This window comes from Cupressus sempervirens, chromosome 5 (genome assembly GCF_028749045.1).
Source record: "Cupressus sempervirens isolate cs-2001-9-10 chromosome 5, ASM2874904v1, whole genome shotgun sequence".
In the NCBI taxonomy this organism is placed as follows: domain Eukaryota; kingdom Viridiplantae; phylum Streptophyta; class Pinopsida; order Cupressales; family Cupressaceae; genus Cupressus; species Cupressus sempervirens.
The window spans coordinates 215,675,807-215,696,162 of NC_143122.1; the positions used below are offsets into that span (position 1 = coordinate 215,675,807).

Below are 20,356 nucleotides of genomic sequence, written 5' to 3' on the forward strand. Positions count from 1 at the left end.
GATATAGAAAGTCGAAGCCTAGTAACAATTATTCAAGATTTACATAAGACAATTTACAGACAGAGTTCCTAAGAAGTAGTTTATGATGTTAAGATTATATCTCCTAATAGGGATAGAATCAAGTTATGCAAAGTCTGACAAAGGTAGAAGACATCTGAATGATGAAAACAACAAGTGTGTGAAGCATGAGGTCACACGTGTGAACGATTTTTAAAGATTTTTATCTAACTGTATTATATAATTATGAAAAGATGTAATATAGCGTGTATTGTTTTATCTTAATGAGGTCCTAGTGTAATTGTAAATTGGGAAAGCCTCAAGGTTGACTTATTGAATTATTTTGAGGACTTGGTATGAAGGAAAGTTATTTTCCTTGTGGTTAAATAGAGAAATATGTGTATGAGATGCTTTTGAAATAGAAAGTGAATTGTAAGTGCAAATTATATGTAAGTAAGCGATCTAAGGGATTATTGTAATACAAGTTTGCGGATCTAGTATTGAGATCTAAGAAGTATTTATTGTTGCATAGGAACAGTGGATAACTAGGATGATTGCATTTGGAAGAGAGTGCTACTGAACAAGTGATCATTTACTATTATTTTGAAAAAGAATAATACAGAGGCGAGTTGGACAATGAGTTTGGTGGTCTTGCCCCTAAAACTGTTTGGACAGTGAGTCCTTCTGCCTTCTACAAGTCCTAATAGGGTTGGAATCTCTTCCCAAGGATTCAAAGTCTCCTAATAGGGATAGATATCTATTGAATTTATTTCATTGGATCCTAATAGATGTCATCCTCTTACAAGGAACTTATATATTAGTACATCATTTTGTGGGTACCATTCCCACCGAGGTTTTCCCTTTAATCAAAGGTTTCCCCATTTAACATATCTGGTATTATTGTGTATGGTTATCTTCTTATGGTTGTTGTTTAAATGGTGATCACATATTTCAAATTTAATAAGAATAATTAAATTTGTTTTGGTCAACTAAATGATTAACCCCCCCTCCCTCCCCCTCTCAGTTTTCTTGGTGGACTTTACTTTCTAACAAATGAGATTATTGAAAAAAAATGATTTTTTTTACCATATGTACAATAGCTCAAACATCAGCACATTCAACCATGTTAGTGATGTCTAATTGGTCATTAGGATGTTGAGACACAATTAATTTATACAAATGTAAATGCTTCTTAACTATATGTTGCAATATATGCAGAAGCTCAAGGCCCTTGTGATCTGAGATAAGTAAGTTTATCTAATTCTCAATATTAGAACTTGGCAATGACTCAAAATTGCATGAAAATACCATGCATGCTAATCAAACCCAACCATAAGAAAAGAATTCATAAAGAATTTAATCATCATCCACAAGAAAAACTAATTCATAAAATCATAAAAAAAACATGTTTAATAAACATCAACTTCATCCACTGTTACACATTTCATCATAACCATGTTAAAATTTATAGCCATAATTTCATCCAATTTTTCAAGAGTTTACATCATCTTCAAATACAATAGAGAAATATCACTTTTATGTTGTTAAAGTTGAATAGTTTTAGTGTTGTTGACATTTTCCTTTATAAAAGTGTGACAATTGATTGTTCTTTTACCCATGATATTTAATTGCAATACTACATACATGAGTTTTGGATCTAACTCTCCCTTAAGTCATTGACACATAGATTAGAGATATAAAGGCTTTAATTTTATTTTATTTTAGTTATTTTTAGGCACTTTTTATAATATTTCCTAAGCGAAGTGTTTTAGTGCTCGTGGTATTGTTAAACCATCATTTCCATGTTCTTATTAATAGAAACACATGCACAAAGGATGGTAATAATGATTTTTATAGATATTTCATAGATCATCTATGTACATCAATGGGTAACTAACAATAGTTTCTATATGAATATTTAACTTATAATTGAATACTAATTCAATACACTGATTAGCAATTGAAATGACCTAATCATAAAAGACAAAACTATTAAAACCCTACCTTGTGCTAGCCCTTTCTTAGGAAAGTGTTCTTATTATGCAAAATAATCTTCAATAACCAATATTTATCATTGAATCATGTAAAATCAACCATACAAATGAACACTTAAGTTGGAAAGTGATTATTGGATTGGAGAACTTGAAAATGTACAAGAATGTTGGTCCTTTGATCTCTTTTTCTTTGCAACATTTATAGAGTTATAATAATCTAACTAACTTAAACTAATCATGCTAAGGTTGTCACTCATCCCTACTAATTTAGACAAGGGTTTTTTATAGAAGAAAAAAATTAGGAAATTAGAAACAAAGTCATAAGCATGCTCACATAACATCATGAAGAAGATCTAGTTATGAAGATAGCAGGAGCAATAAAATAGTACTAGCAATAACTATAATAAAAGATTTCTTAATGATATAATTATTTGCTAATAGCAAGAGCGGATCTACTCAATAGAGAACTAAATACTTATCCATTTATTGTTGTAAATTGACATTTAACTTGAATGTACATGAATATTATTGTTGTTGTAGTTTCTTTGACTAAAAGAACCTATGTCATCAAATTTGTAATTTTCTTACTACAAAACAAGGTAATCTTTAAGAACATTTATCATCATGATAAATCATATCATCCATCACATCTCAACCAATAAGCATTAATATAACTTATCAAATTGGTTCTGACCCAATTGACATTTTATCTTTTGGTATCAAATGGTTGAAGTCCAAGTGAATGGTGTTTGTGTTGTATCTTCAACCTCTTTAGACCCATTTTTTAAATTATTGGGCAAACATACCTTGTGTTAATGCTAGAGTTTCCCCTTCACGACAATCTTGTATTAGGTCACCTTATTGAGACCAACACTCCGATTGCTCAAAGTCATCAACTCATCATGCAATTGTTAGAGAGCCATCACTTCTCTTATACAATTTGTAACCTACATGCACGATCTCCATCTTTGCAACACACCCACATCCTCTCAATTTAGAATGTGTGGCACCTTTTGATAAGAGAAAATTCCTTCAATTAGTGCTTGATATTCTTAAATTCTACTTAGAATCAATCCCAAAATAATTTGATAAAAATGAGAATGTCAATCATGATAAATAAAACCCTATACATGATGATAAATATCTATTAGAAAATAAGTAAAAAAACTAATGAAAAACATCTTCCCTTGACATTAAAGTTAACCTTGTAACTCAATCACTTTGATTTCCATTTATTATATTATTCTACTAATTTAATTATTATTTCCTATATAAAACAATAGAATTGATTGATCTAATTTAATACATGATCGCATGCCACATTTCTTTAGATACTCAATTTTATACTATTAAATAAGGTATTTCAAATTAAAAAGTTGCATTCCTTGTAAAGTTTAAAAACACTCTCTATTTAAGCTATAATCTATCCATAGATTCTAGATTCCCTTCTTAAGAGGGGTGACCTAGTTGACTTCCTCTACTAAAGTTCGTTTGGTTTTGTATCATTGCGCTCAGCATATCCATACACAAGGCATCAGAATCTACCGATGGCTATAAGATCCCGGTACCTTGTTTTTGAACCTAGTGCAACTAAAATAATACATGTTTTGCCAAATTGACAGCATATATTTTAGTTTTCGGCAGATGAGGCCTGGAAGGTATAATGGCTTTTTTTATTTAAAAAATATTTTTTAATCTAATTAATAACATTTTCTCTTTTATTTTAACTATATATATTTTTAGATTATCTGCCAACCTTTGTTTTCAATCTCTGTTATAAATTATAATCAATGATAACAAATGATAATAATAACATTTATTCATTAAAATGTCAAATAGAATCAATTATTATTTTCATATTGAACAGAGCAAATATAAGCTAAATAGACTCGGTTGATTAAATCATCCTCTCAAAAATGAAACAGTTTCTATATAATTTTTCCACGGCCCAAGAGCAGTAAGTGCTTCAAAAACACATTGATACAAACAGAAAGACATGGCTTTAATAGAAGATTTAGCAGTGCATTTGTTGGCAGCCATCCTATCTTTAGTAATATTGGTGTGGTACCTCCATGGAAGATCCAAAAAGGCTTTTACGAGTAAACTCAAATTTCCCCCGGGTTCTATGGGGTGGCCTGTCATAGGGGAGAATATTCAGTTCCTTCTCTCTACTATGTCAGACAAGTTTCCAAGATCTTTTATCAACCCAAGACAGCTTCGGTAAGTTTATTATGCAGGTTTTTACATTACGATTTTTGGGTGCTTTGAGCTTCTTCTCTCTATTCATGTTTGAGCTTTCAATAGGAAGATCTAAGTTCAAATTTCGAGGAGATGTCTAATATGGAATCTTAAATAATTTGGAAGTAGTTTCACAATCAATAGATTTCTAAATTGTGATTCTTAGTTTTCTAAGATGATTTCTAGTTTGATTGCTTTAAAGAATCTGATATAGTTCTCATTATTGTACTTGCAAGAACTTGTGTCGGTCTCATGCTGAGACTTATATAAACATAATATTTGCAAACGATTTGTCATTTATTAAGAAAAAAAGTTATAAACCGTACCATCGACTGAAAGCCAGATGCTCAAAAATACTATTTTAGTTTGATTACTGATAGAGTTTCGCTAAAATTGTTTTCAGATACGGAGACATGTTCTCTTCTAGCTTGTTTGGAAGACGGGTTATTATCTCTGTGAATCCAGAATTCAACAGATTTGTGATGCAGAATGAGGGAAGGTTGTTTCAAACTTCCAATACTCAGGGTTTTATTGATATAACTGGTAAATATGGTCTGCTTGCTCTCCGTGGAGATCTTCAGAGGAAGATTCATGCAATAACTGTCAATTTACTCAACCACGAAAATGTGTGCTCCCATCTGATGGACGACATTCAAAATCTATTGATAAATGCAATGTCTGAGTGGGATGGAAAAAAGATGAAGTTACAAGATGAGTGTCATAAGGCATGCGTACATTTTCCTCTCCTTTATTTTAGTAGCCTTTTATTCCCCCTTTTTTTTGGCTAGAAGGTGCTATCATTTATATGAAGTAAATGAGGTATAAGCTGCTACTTGTTGACCCAACCTACAGAATTGGTTACAAACACTGTTAATTTTTCTAGGAGTCTACTAATTCATCTTATCTCGTAAATTATTTCAACATGTTCAGAAGGTTTTTCCTCTACTATTCTTTCTTTACAGCTCTGTTGATTCTTATCTGTTTGGAAGGTGAATTATTGCAATTTAAATTTTTAGTTTAATAGGCTGGAAATATATTCAAGTGAAACCAACACTTTTCATGAATTAAGACAAGTAGATTTCAAGGTCTAGCTGATAATGTTGTAGTTATGTTATAGTGTGATGGTTGAATTATGGTATTGTGGTTTTTTATACGGAGGTTCAAATTTCTACACGAGTGTTATTGCTGTATTTTCATATTGAAGAAGAGGTCCTTTATCTCTGACATTAACTGTTGTAGATTGTAACTGCAATAGAGATTTTGATCTATAGAAATATGGGTATTATTATTGTTATGGTCACCTACAGCTGAATAGGGCATTTATGATGAATTGTAAATATTAAGACATGTCATATAACTTACGTTGAGACATGGAAATATGAAGATTTATATTTGTAAATAGAGAGTCATGTTTAGGGAAATCCAAGAGACATTCGCTTGTAATGTGAAGAGTCTCTGAATTTGTTATATATATCGCTTCAAATTGTGCACTGAACGTTTTATGATCAATAAAGTAATATTTTATTGTGTAGCTGGGATTTCCCTTCATTTTGGAAGGGTTTTCCCAAGGTAATTTCTGTGTGTTTATTATATTTATTTTGGCATTTCCTTATTGCTGTTTATCTAAATTTCTAGGCAAATATCCAACATGGTATCAGAGCCTAGTTTGATATCTGCAATAAGGAAATCTTGCAATTTTGTTTTGTGTTGTATGTTGGTAGTAGCTCGATTACCTGGTTCGTTCACTGTTAGTTCTCTCTTGGTTCATGACTTGCATCTGATTCCCCCTTTGCATATGTGGGCTTGCTTCAGTCATTATGTTCTTGGCTTCCTGTTGGATATGATTTGCTTTAATCAGTAATCTTCATGCTGTGCCAACCGTTCATTGAAGTAGATCATTCTTTGCAATATTTAATTTTTCAGCTTGTGGTTGAAAGATAACAGTTTTCCAATAACGGTATAATGTGGTATTTATAAATTAAAGCAATGCGTTTAATCGGGGTTGTTTCCCATTTCCTGTTCATGCATGCATCAGTTTTTCCCTCGTAGTTTTTTTGTGTGCTGTCATTGGACTTTTTAGAATCTTTTGAAACTCTGTTTTTTTCTCTATCCTTAAGATATTATCTGTAAGCTTCAGATTTTTGTTGTCGATTCTGTATCTTGGATTGTCGATTTTTTCTTTTCTGTTGCTTGGGACATTCTAAGGTGTTCAAGCTCTTCTTATCGTTTAGCGTGTTTGTTTTATTCTAATTTGGAAATGTCTTTGTTCTCAAAGGGTAAGTAAATTTTGCCTTCGCGGTGGGAGGCCAGCGAATGAAATCATGATGTCTGTGTCTCGCTTCGCGGCCATCTATTTTATTACGTCCTTTCATCTTCATTCATTTCTCTTTTTTGCACAGCACATTTCTTGCTTATCTTCTTGCAAGAGTCAAGATATATTCATCAATATCTAATCTTTCTATGAGATTTGTGTCGGGAAGTAATAGGGGATAAAAGACGACAGGAAATTGTCGATCCAAGGATTTGTGCTATCCTCTTCTCTGCAAATAGCGCCAGTCTTGCAATCGCACGCAACAGCAAGGAAATCGTGGGCATGATCTGATCGAGGTTTGTTTGGAAAGAACAGTGCGTCCTTTTATTTGTGGCATCCGTTCCTTAATTTTTGCCGCGGAGAGTCTTCAAATTTTTCAGGCATCATCAAATACTACAGCTCGATACTCAGTTTATCGGGTTGAAGAATGGGAACTTTCATGCAGTTGGTTATGGAGGAAATAATCAAGATAAATATTTATCATTCGAATTGGCACTCCTTTAAACTAGCATGTACAGCTCATCCTCGGCTACGATTATCGGGAGTTTGTCTAGCTGGCAACAACTTTTCACCTTCTTTCTCTCTCATTGGGTTGTATGGTCGAAGGCACCATTAGAAACTTATTGAGATTCTTGTCGCAGACAGATTTCCTCTGCACTCTATTGCGCTTGAGTTACTCGGGATTTGCTGATTGGAGATTTTGGCAATCGGGTTTTTGGTTTTTTACCGTTGGCTGTTCTTTTTTTCATGGAGAAATTTTTTTTAACGCATATATATATATATATATATATATATATATATATATATATGATACTTGCTCTGGGGATCCACTTACGTCTCAATATGGAAGGTAAAGGGGTTTTGAAGTTATTTTTGGTCAGCTTGGCCTCAAAGGTATTGATATTTGGCCATGAAGGCCTCGAATATGGAGGGGACAGCACCAATTACTGTTCTAGGTCTGAAAGTCGTAATTGTGGATGCTGCAAAAGCATTCGGTTGTCAAGATCAAGTGCGGACAAGACCACAAACAAAGCTTCAGGAGCTCGATTGGAATACTGGTGTCAAGATCCGTGATATGGTCAAAGCCTCTAAACATACCGGCTAGGATGTAGCTCGGGCTATCGCGAAGCATTTCGCAGTCAGAATCTCTTATGTGTATATCTGTGTGTTGAGATTATATCTCAAAGAGATAAGTATTTATGATTATATATCTTGATAGTGATTTATGTTATCATTGATAAGTTGATGTCAATTTAATCTCTATAGGTTGCAAGATGCAACAACAATGATCTTTAGAGGGAAATGTTCAACTTCAGAGAGAGTTGTTTTTGGTTGAGAGGGAGTGTTTATAGTATCCCTGTTTTTCTTATACATGTTTTTAATGCTTGTCGTATTTGTAAAACTTGAGGCTCTTGTTGGAAAAGAATTTTTAGCTGTGATTTTATGAGCTAATATTAACATGAAATTAATAATAATTTGTAAGGACAACCTGATAACTCTTTCACCTATGAGAGATTCATAGTGAACATCATGTAGGGACAGTCCATGATGTCATCACGTTGATAAATTTTGTGATGGGAGTTGGAAGTCATGTTGAAAGAGTCCATAATTGTATCACGTTGAGAGAGTCCGTGATAAAATGTTGGTTGTAAACCTTACTAACTTGTCATGTTGAGAAATTCCATGATATCATCACGTTGAGCAAGTCTGTAATGAAAGCTAGTTATGATTCTTGTAGGTTTGTCATGTTGAGAGATTCTATGACAGCATCAGTTAAGCGAGTTTGTAATGAAAGCTGGTTGTGATTTTTGCAGGTTTGTCATGTTAAGAGACTTCATCATGCTGAGAAAGTCTGTGATGAAAGTTGATTGTGATTCTTGCAGATTGTTTCATGTTGAGTGATTGCATGAATTATGTTTTGAATCCATGTGATTAGAATTTATCATTGACATTTTTTGTTACCGCCTTGCGTAAATGTTTAATTAAAGATCTCTCTCTCTCTCTCTCTCTCTCTCAAAGAGGGAGTGTTGGAGATTGTAGCTGCAATAGAGATCTTTATCTCTAGAAATATGGACATTATTATTGTTAGGGCCGCTTTGAACTGAATAGGACATTTATGATAAATTGTAAAACTAATATTAAAATGTGTCATACAACATGCGTTGAGGCATGGAAATAGGAGAGTTGTATTTGAAAATAAAGAGTCATGTTTTGAGAAATTCAAGAGACCTTCAGTTGTAATGAGGAGAGTCTCTAATTGTTATATATATCACTTCAAACAAAAGACATTGTACACTGAATATTTTATGATTGATAAAGTGATTTTGTTGTGTGGATGGAATTTTCCCTTCATTTTGGAAGGGTTTTCCTAGGGTAATTTCTGTGTGTTTATTGTATTTATTTTGGCATTTTCTTATTGCTGTTTTTCTAAATTTCTGGCCAAATATCTAACATTAACAATTCATAATTACTATCAAAAGAAAAAAAGTAGATTGCAATATTGAATAGTTATCTACTTCTGAGAATACTGCAAAGTAATAGCAAGAGACAGAAGAGCAATAAAGCATATTGCTAAGTAGAAGAGAGAGCATTCACTGTTTCAAAACCTTCAACTCCTCATTTAGAATCTTCAGATAATCATGCATTTAAACCATATCCATCTCAACCAAAGACAATTGTGCGTTCTTCCTCCTCTGGTTTCAAATGTTTTCTTTTCTAGAAACCACGGACATAATACTCTCCTTCCTTTTCGGTTTTTTAAACAGCTCACAGCAGAACCAAGATTTCATCTTGATTTATTAAATTTGATAGTTTTCTTTCTTTCTTTCTCTGTCCTTAATTTTCTTTGTATGTGTATTTCTTCATAAGATATCTTTAGTATTTGTATATCAAAATGGAAACTAAGTAATAAGAATTTTATTATGATATTGTTATAACTAATTGACCCATATTTTCATGAGTAGTGCTTCAGAAGAATCCATGTCTCATAGAATGAATGGTACACTAAGTAGTCATTATATCTAGGTGATACTAACAGAGAAGAATCCCGCATTCCTGGAGATCACCCATCCCAATACTAGTCCAACTCAATTACGCTGAAGAACCATTAATAATAAAAAAGGAGTCAATGAGTTTGACTTGAAAGCTACACAATTGAATCCTAAAGAATTCATAATTTGACTTTCTATAGAAAATATCTCCGATTTATTATGAATGTTTTTCTTTTACCATTTTAACTTAGCTGTAACAGTCAAGTGATTACTTTACATGGTTTTAACTAGGACTTATTGACGTGTGCGAGCAGATAATTTTGAACCTCATGGCAAAACAGTTACTGGATTTATCCCCTTCCAAAGAAACAGAAGAGATTGCAAGGCAATTTCACAACTTTTCGGCAGCAGTTCTGTGTCTTCCCCTTCGAATTCCTGGTTCAACATTTTCCAGAGGACTCAAGGTTAACAAACACCCAATCCCAAGCATTACACGGAAGTCATAGCATTACATAGTTTCTGATTCGGGGTTATTATTGTTCACACTTTTGACAGGCAAGGAGATATCTTCTAAATAAGATATACGAAATTATGGGGGAGAGAAGGAAACACCCTGAAGTAGTTCACAATGACCTATTGTCAAAATTCCTAAAGGAGGATCCTCCTCTTCCTGATGAAATTGTGGTGGACTCTCTTCTGTTTCTGCTCTTTGCAGGACACGAAACCGTCTCCCGCTCCATGGCAATGAGTATAAAGTATCTCACAGATTGTCCTCGAGCATTGAAACAACTCCAAGTGAGTACTTCCAGTAGCTTCAATATTCAGTGGGGAGTTTGGTTTAAATGTACATTTTAGGCTTCAATTTGTTTATGTGATTTATTTGGAACACATCAAAATGTAACACGCTGTTTAAGCCTGACATAAGTTTCTTTTTTCTTTCTTTTTTTCTGCCACTATTATTGCCTGTTGAACTGGGAATAACAACTGGATTTGCACTTGCAGGATGAACAAGATCACATTTTGAAATTAAATGAAAAAATAAGTTGGGGTGCCTATAAATCAATGAAATTCACTCAACAGGTGAGCTCAATTCAAAACTTGTTTTCTAAGCATTACTCAAATCAGCTATTGGAAAATAAAGTGCATTGGAGGCTTACAGTGAAATGCTACTGTGCTTAGGTTGTCAATGAGGTTCTTCGTATGGGCAACGTTGCACCATTCTTGTTCAGAGAAGCCACTCAAGACATTGATTTTAAAGGCGAGTAATATTTCAAGGCAGCCATTATATTCTATCTAAGTTAATATTCTGTGCCCAGTTTTGATGGAAACTTCTGTATTTTTTAGGTTATCAAATTCCAAAAGGACAAACTATCCTAGTCTTTACGTCCGGGGTTCACATGGACGAGAAAAATTATGCTACGGCCTTTGAGTTTAATCCATGGCGTTGGGAATCATGCGATAATGTATTGTAAATTGCCCTCTGTAAATTGTTTTAAGGAAAGCTTAGTTAATTTCTCAATTAATGTTTCTGTTACAAAAAATTGCAGGGAGTTTCAAATAATCCCCTGTTTACCCCATTTGGAGGAGGTGGGAGACTCTGCCCAGGATTAAATTTGGCCAGGCTCGAGCTGTCGCTCTTCTTACACCATTTCGTTACAAAATTCAGGTGCTTGTTGCAAACAAATACCAAAATTCTGCTATTGTAGGGATATGTTTTGCCATTCCTTTTATGATTCTTCTTTTAAATAAGTAATTAATTAAAGTTTTTGATTAAATTTGTTGAAAATAAATTTTAAAAATAAGAAAAGATAAAATGTCTACATATCTGCTAAGTTTGAGGTTCAATAGTTGTCTATATCTTATTTTCAACAAGTACTTGCACAAAAATGTAGAATAGTTACATATAATTTACATAAATTATCTTAGAAATTTGACCAGAGGGCCCTATAATTGAATTTATAATCATTTTATTGAAAAAATGTTACATAATGGATGTAATCAAGCAACTTTTTCTGTAGGCTGCATGCTGCTAGCTCCCACTGACTGTCATCCATATCTAGCACACTTAGGCCCTGTTTGGTTGGGGAAGATGAATTTGTCGCATAACCAGGTTTTCGAAAACCTGGTTTTGTGGTTTGGAAAGACAATGGTCCGTTTGGTTGACACGGAAGATGAATATACCGTGGACCCCACAATATTATTAAAAAAACTGTCATAAAATTCAAAACCTGATTTTAATTTCGAATTCCACCTTTTTATTGGAAGATGGAATTGAAAACGAGGTTATAATTTTAACCAACCAAACGCCTATATTTTTCTGCAAAACCTGGTTTTAGCCCTGATAACCCAGTTTTGGCCCTCACCTTCCAGCAACCAAACGGGGCCTTACTGATTTCTTTTAACATTTTTTTTGAAAACACAAAAAATTGGTTTATAAGTCCAAGTTCCATTGTTCCATGACTCTCCACGAGTCAGGTGAGTATCCCAGGTCAGCAAGTCGGGTCAACCCTGCCAAGTTCGGGTCGGTGAGCCAGGTCAGCCCTACCAGTTTCAATATATGATACCAAAAGAGTGAAGGCAAGGGTAAATCTTCATAAATATTTCAAGGGTTTTGTCGCTTTGCCGAGCAACGTTCGAGTCCGAGCGGGTTCACGAGTCAAATTACCCTTGCCGAGTCAGGGCTGGGTCCGAGTCTGGGAATTTGCCCAACTCACTCCTCCAGATGTGGAATCACCCAGGAGAAATATTGGGGATTTCATCCAAATATCTCAGTGTACTGATGCAGGGATTTTTGTCTCAACAGAAGACAATGTGGAGCTCAAAAACTCAGATATCATAAGCTGCTTTTTGATACCTTCAATGAGCTTGAGTGCCCCCCTTTATACTGAATTGGGACGATCTTCAAATAAGCTGACATTCATGCCTTTGGCAACACTATTGATACAAATATGTCAATGTCCTTATTGATCTGCGTATCAAGTTTACCAATCGCTACAAGTACTCTACTATCAACATATGCAATCCACTTTGTAATTGGTCATCAAAATATGTGTGTGGTCATTTTATTGGGTGATCTGCATTCATGAAACTTTCACTCTTAGCTTCTCTATTGACAATCACCATGAGGGTAAAGGTAGGTAGGAGATGTCATGCTTTGAGTTGCAACGATTGAACTTCCATGAATCTGTTAGTGATCACAGCATATAATTTATGTTTCACCTTGTACCACAAAATTTCACCTGGATCTCATACCCATTTGTATGAAAAAGTTAAAACCTGAACTCAAGAAACATTATCTATATCCCCTTTACAAAAAGTTGTATCCTTGACCCTTTCATCATGACCGGGAGTTTGCATCAATACAATACTACCATACCACAAGATGTCATCAAAATGCTTACCTTCTTTGGCTAAATTGAAAGTTGGTGAGGTGTGTGCCCTTTCAATAAGATAGTAAGTGGTTGTATCTTCATGATCCAAGGAATAGTGAGGCCATCATGGTCAATCACACCCACTAGGTAGCTTGAGTTCACAAACACCACATCATGCTTGCTTACAAAATCTTGAATATCAAAATGACCCTTATTTTCCTTACCATCATCTAGCATCAAACATATTGAGATAGCTTCATCCGTGTGCCCTTTCAATGAGATAGTAAGTGGTTGTATCTTCATGATCCAAGGAACAGTGAGGCCATCATGGTATATCACATCCACTAGGTAGCTTGAGACCAAAAATCTTAATCCATGTGCCCTTCCAATGAGATAGTAAGTGGTTGGATCTTCATGATCCAAGGAATAGTGAGGCCATCATGATATATCACACCCACTAAGTAGCTTGAGTCCACGAACACCATATCGTGCTTGGTTACAAAATCTTGAATATCAAAATGATCCCTATTTTCCTTACCATCGTCTAGCATCAAACATATTGAGGTAGCTATATCCTTTTGCACTGCAGGAATGATGAAGTGACAAATTGGAAAACTTTCCATTGTCCTTTTGTGTCCATATTGGCCTCTCCTAGATCATCATGTGCAATATGGAAGTTTGGTTATAATTACAAGCTAACCCATTTACAATCTCACAAATCATGGAGCAAAGGAGTTCGAATGTTTCTTGGTCCACCTTTGACACAGTCATGGCAGGATTGAAAGATGGTCCAAACAATGCAGCATGAATCAACATAGCAGAAACAATCAACTCAGATACTAGAACAGATAATCAACATGCTAAACCTATCTTTGCATTATCTCACAATCAAGGATTTACATCGAATTGGTCTGCAATATGCAGGCATATATTCAAGGCATACAAGACTGATTACAAACTGAAATCTTACTACTATCCTTCGGTCTAAGATCTTACTTCCTACTATCTTCCACACACCCTCTAAAGAGATCAATTACAAGACTTATAAAGACTTCGCGACACACAATTTGGCCTAGAACTGATTACATTCTCCAATAATCAGGAAAATGTATTCCAATAAAGCATGGGATTTAAATTACATAGATCTCATCACATAAGCTGTGAAATTATTGTGATTCAAGATATAAATCCATACACGATCCAAGAACATCAAGAAACGCACCAACACGTTTTACCAATCAGGAAATAGCTTCACATATTTCAGAAATCTCGAGTTAGTTGAGATTGTGAGGAACATCAGAAACTCAATAAGAATCTTGCATAACTCAAACACGACGCAACCAAATGAAGTATGACCCAGGGAAATGATCCAAGTTTATGTCTAGAACACATCCCCAACTTCACAACAACTAACTCCTAGAACTGAAGGATTGCAACAAAAAACGCTAAAACTTGTAACAGAAACAAAACTGAAAGGAAATGTTTTTGGGTGATACAAGATTGCCAACAACCCAAGGATCATCTTACATCAGCCATACTAGGTGAGTAGAAGATGTTCCATAAGAGGAACTTGTGAACATCTTATAGGATTCAAGTCATGAATCCCATGCATATTCTTAATCCAAATATCCTCTTCATTTGCAACTCTCATTCTCTGCAATTCTACTTTGTTCTTTGTCAGGTCCATCAGCCTACTCTACTCTGCACCATTTTCTCAGCATCATCAGATGGTAAAGGACCTTTACTACATCCTGGCCTCTTCTGCTTGTTTGATTTGTCTCTGCTACAAGTCTTCTTCTGATCAGCAACCAAAGTACTCTGCTTCTCAACTTTACCTATGTCATTACTCAACAACCTCTTGCTCTCAGTTCTAATCAAAAGATCATTCTTTTCCACGACCTCTGACTTATCTTCTGCATTCAGCTTCTCCAAACAATAAGTCCTCACAACACTCAGATTTCTTGCACTCCTATCTTCCTCCTTTAAAGGAATAAAAGTAAACTTCTGTCCATCCTTTTCTATGGTGACCAGGATTGTTATGCAATCATGACTAACTCCCCTATCATATTGCCAAGGTCTACCCAAGAGAACATGACAAGCACTCATGGATACCACATCACACAATACTTTATGTTTGCAAGGTCCAATGTTGAAGTTCACCAAACATTGTTCTCTCACCTCCACCATATTATCATCCTAAAACCAACATATCTCATAAGGACAAGGATGTTTAAGCCTCTTCAAGCCAAGCTTTTGTACCATCTCATTTGATACCAAATTATCAACACTACCACTATCCACAATAACCTTACAATGTTCACCTCCTGACTTGCATACAACCCTAAAAATATTCCTCCTTTGTATAGGTTTAACATGGCTCTCCTAGCATAAGAGATTCTCCTATCTCAGGTTCTACTAAACCTTCCTCAAATGCACTAATACTCAACATACTTATCTCATCTAGAATATTGAATCTCAAACCATTGATATGCCTGGATACCTTTTCCCTAGACAACTCTTAGGTCCAGATTTGATTGTCATCTTGTAGAACTCCTCGGTGTACTCCTTCATACTCATGTCCTTAAGCTTCAAGTTTTGCAACTTCTTGAACAATTCCAATTCATAATCCTCAGGTATGAATTTAGCCTTCAATCTAGAAACCATCACCCTCCATCCAGTGATTTTCATTTCACCATTATCTTCTCTATCCTTTTGCAATTCCTTCCACCATGAGGTAGCACGACCCTTCAACTTAGTTTGTACTACCCTAATCTTATGTGGATCTTAAATGTCTTCAAGCTTAAAGTAATCTTCTAAAATCGCCTATCCAATCTACCAAATCCTCAGGATGCAATGAACTAGAGAAATTAGAAATATCTTTCCTATGACTCTTACTCATTTGTGTCATAACTCTCAACAATCTTTCCTCATCTGTAGGGATCTTAGTATCTACAATCTCAAAAAAGTTAGCAACTTCCTCATATTTCTCATTAATCTTAAGTTTCCTTCAGAATCCAGCCAAAGCATTTTGGATCTCAATCCTTGTGTCAATCTTGAATTCCTCCATCATTTGTTCTAACCTCCTAGGGTTCATCCTTCTAGGTGGCATCTTTCCAATCATTCGGTACAACTACCTCAACTTCAATGATCAAACTACTAGGTGTCAATTGCCTCCTACTCGGTGATCTATCAAACACACTTGCAGTCTATCATGAACTCGGCGATTTGTTCACCTTTGGAATGCCTAAACAATTCAAACAAGGTCACCAACCAACCAAAAATCCCTCTGTGACCCTCTTGTGCATGTCCTCTATAGTTGCAAGCCAAATCTATACTCTTCTACCTCACAACCAACACATCTAGCGCTTCACAAGCTCAAGAGCTCATATCTACTAACACAGATCATCAATCAGCTCTGATACCACTTGACATAGTCATGGTAGGAGTGTCTCCAAAGAAGGTGGTCCAAACCATGCAACATGAATCAACATAGTGGAAACAAACAACTCAAATACATGAAGAGACAATCAACATGCTAAACCAATCTTTGCATTATCTCAAAATCAAGGATTTAAATCAATTTAACCTACAACATGCAATCATACGATGCATGTAGGCTTGATACAAATAGAAATCTTATAGCTAGCCTTCGGTCTAGGACCTTACTTCCTACTATCATCCACAGTCTCTAAACAGATCAATTATAACCCTTATAAAGACTTCACGACACATGGGTCATCCTAGAATAGATTCCATTCTCCAATAATTAGGAAAACATATTACTATATAGGATAGGACTTAAATTGCATGGATCTCATCATATAAGCCATGAAATCTGTTGTAATCCAAGAAACAAGTCCACACATGATCCAAGAACATTGAGATATGCGCCAAAACATTTTACTAGTTAGGAAATAGCTTCGCAAGATCGGAAAAAGCAAATTAGTCAAGAAATTGTGAAGAACATCAACAACCTCGTAAGAATCTAGCGTTACTCGAATACGATGCAACCAAATGAAGTGTGACCCTAAGAAATGATCCAAGACTATGTCTAGAACACATCCCCAACTCCGCAACAAATAACTCCCATAATTGAAGGATTGCAACCAAAAATACTAAAATTGGAAAACAAAAACAAAAATGAAAGGAAATATTTTTGGGTGATGAGAGATTGCCAACGACCCAAGGATGCTCCTGCATCAACCATCATGATGTCTGTGTGTGTAATCATTGGACTTTCTAGATAAATATGCTTCTAACAAACCATTCTTTTCAACATCACAACTAATACTCTACACATCATCACATTGTCCAGTCATTCCCATATGCTGCAAATCATCATTACGTGGTGCAATTATGTCCATACTGTATAATTGGGTTAACGTTTCTTGGACCTCACTATCTTTTGATATCGAGGAGTCTTCTTGTTTGACTTGAAATTATGATCTTCGTTTCTTCTGTACAATTGGCACTTCTTTCTTTGCATCCTCTTGTGTTTTTGTATTGTTCATCATTTCAGGTTCCACCTTTGCCTCTTTTGATTGTTCTTCCTCCTCTCAAGTAGTGTATTGGGGCATGGTCTCTTGCAATGGAGTACAGTTGTCACCTATCGTCCACATCAAATTCATAAGACAATATGTTCTCTTGCATATCTTCAATCTTTACAATAAGATCATTGGATACCTCATAACAAGAAATCACATGATCTATTATGATTGGATCTTTTTAACTCCTGATTTTCCATTTCCTTTGCGAAATCTTTATTATTAGTTATTCGTATTTCCATAATTGAGAGAGTTGACTTCAACCTTTCCAACTGATGCATAAGTTTTGCATACCTTTCAGCAGTTTCTGCAACCTGAGGTTAATAGTAAATTACCACTGTAGTCACTTCTTCATCCTCCCCATAAAGATTCATTCTAGGATATCTTTTACAGGATGCCATGATCATTTTTCTCTTCAGCCTGATGATTCAAAGGTCACCACAATTCCAGCTCTGAATGCAATTCTTCCTTTAGCTAGGTTTATTAAAAATTGGTAAACTGCTATGAGAGACCCTAACTTAAACTGATTCTATCCAGTGGACAAATCTTATTCAGATTCACAGTCCAAACTGGGTGAATAATTACAATATATTCAGTTCAATTCATTAAGAGTCTTAAACCAAATCTGGGTCTCATTAAGAATGTATGGTATAGATATTCTGTAAGAAAATCCTCATACAGAGGGTATATAACAGAAAAAAAGTAAATCTGGGTAAAACTGGTTGGCCAAATAACCAATAGCAGAAATATAGATACAGAAATACAGAAATACAGAAATACAACTTGGCCGCCACTGATAATTATTGGGTATAAACTGTAGAACCAGAATCAGTATGCAAAGAACATTAACAAATAAAGTAAACATTCACAAACCAAAAACTAAATTCACATATATGCTTAGACTAAGAAAGAAAATAAGAAGTGCAAACCTCACGAGAGAAAACACTCCATGCTTTCTTGATTCTGTAGATGTGTCCTTTTGCTGTGGATGTATGCTCAAGATGCTCAAAAGCTGCTTCAATGGAGATGGGTAATGGCAAATTGGTAGCTTTGTGAGCTCTCAATTTGACATTATAAGGGTATGGTTGATGGCTTTGGTTCTCAAAATAGCATGGTAACTTTAGCTCAAAGATTGTTGATGAAATGGCTTGGGATGGGATTCAATTTATAGGCTAAGGGGTAGAGGGATGGAGGGCTTAGATGCAAGGATGGATGAAGGCTTAAGGAGGGCTAAGATGCACTCAAAGGGGAGCACATGGATTGTGCTTGTTTAGCACCAATGGGAAGGTGACACTTGTCACAAGGAGGATGAGTGTGAGAGGGTAGGGTTAAGGGTTGGTTAAGGGCATGATGAGTGGGGTTGAGTATGTAAGAGGGATGTAAGAGGAATGAGTGTGGAAGAGGGAAGAGTGTGGAAGATGGGTGTAAGAGTCATGAGTGGGCTTGTAAGAGTCTTTATGTTTTGTAAGAGCACTCATGACTTAGTGGTTGGGTTTTTTTGAGGGGAGACTTTGGTTTGGATTAGGAAAGTCTTAAACTTGTTTAAGGAATGTGACAACATTAGGGGGTGGATTAGGCTTGGGTTTAGGATTAGATTAGGGATGTTAGAGATGTGCAAGTGGATGGCATTAATGAGGGTGGGTGAGTTAGTGGCTAAGCTGGGTTAGTATGGGTGGATGGGGTGGATTAGGCTAAACGGAGGATTAGAGATAGGTTAGGGGTTTTTGAATTTGAGGATTTCATTTATCAAATAGATTTATTTAATAAATGGGGATTTTTGGAATTAGATAGGAGAAAAGGATTTAATTGATAAATAATAGATTATTTGATTTATCAATTAGGACTATAGATGATTAATTAAATTAATCAACTAGGGGATGACAAAGGATTAATTAAATAAAAAATTTAATTAATGATGCCTTTAGAGATGGCTAAATTAGATTACCAAAGTAGTGTAATCAAATTTAGGTGTCTACATTTTGCCCCTCTTTGACATAGTGTCGAGACAACACTATTTCAAAGAAGTTTGAATGAAGACAACATGAGGAAGATGTTTTAGCAACAATGTTGCCCCAGTCTCGGATAAGAAGAGGAGAGACTAGACTTAGATGATGCAAAAATGTAGAACCAGAATCTGTATGCAAAGAACATTAACAAATAAAGTAAACATTCACAAACCAAAAACTAAATTCACATATATGCTTAGACTAAGAAAGAAAATAAGAAGTGCAAACCTCACAAGAGAAAACACTCCATGCTTTCTTGATTCTGTAGATGTGTCCTTTTGCTGTGGATGTATGCTCAAGATGCTCAAAAGCTGCTTCAATGGAGATGGGTAATGGCAAATTGGTAGCTTTGTGAGCTCTCAATTTGGCATTATAAGGGTATGGTTGATGGCTTTGGTTCTCAAAATAGCATGGTAACTTTAGCTCAAATATTGTTGATGAAATGGCTTGGGATGGGATTCAATTTATAGGCTAAGGGGTAGAGGGATGGAGGGCTTAGATGCAAGGATGGATGAAGGCTTAAGGAGGGCTAAGATGCACTCAAAGGGGAGCACATGGATTGTGCTTGTTTAGTACCAATGGGAAGGTGACACTTGTCACAAGGAGGATGAGTGTGAGAGGGTAGGGTTAAGGGTTGGTTAAGGGCATGATGAGTGGGGTTGAGTATGTAAGAGGGATGTAAGAGGAATGAGTGTGGAAGAGGGAAGAGTGTGGAAGATGGGTGTAAGAGTCATGAGTGGGCTTGTAAGAGTCTTTATGTTTTGTAAGAGCACTCATGACTTAGTGGTTGGGTTTTTTTGAGGGGAGACTTTGGTTTGGATTAGGAAAGTCTTAAACTTGTTTAAGGAATGTGACAACATTAGGGGGTGGATTAGGCTTGGGTTTAGGATTAGATTAGGGATGTT

At 35.4% G+C, this 20,356-nt stretch overlaps 1 protein-coding gene across 1 annotated transcript in view; it reads left to right on the forward strand.

Annotated features, from left to right (window-relative positions):
• The first annotated feature begins 5,743 nt into the window (after positions 1–5,743).
• The window catches only part of LOC149555195 (cytochrome P450 720B2-like), a 43,088-nt gene continuing 28,475 nt past the window's right edge, over positions 5,744–20,356 (forward strand). The window contains exons 1-7 of the mRNA XM_089829262.1: positions 5,744–5,798; positions 9,845–9,994; positions 10,086–10,325; positions 10,533–10,610; positions 10,710–10,788; positions 10,875–10,993; positions 11,078–11,196. Of these exons, the coding sequence (XP_089685388.1) occupies positions 9,860–9,994; positions 10,086–10,325; positions 10,533–10,610; positions 10,710–10,788; positions 10,875–10,993; positions 11,078–11,196 (770 nt within the window). The 5' untranslated portion in view covers positions 5,744–5,798; positions 9,845–9,859. The remainder of the gene's footprint in view (positions 5,799–9,844; positions 9,995–10,085; positions 10,326–10,532; positions 10,611–10,709; positions 10,789–10,874; positions 10,994–11,077; positions 11,197–20,356) is intronic.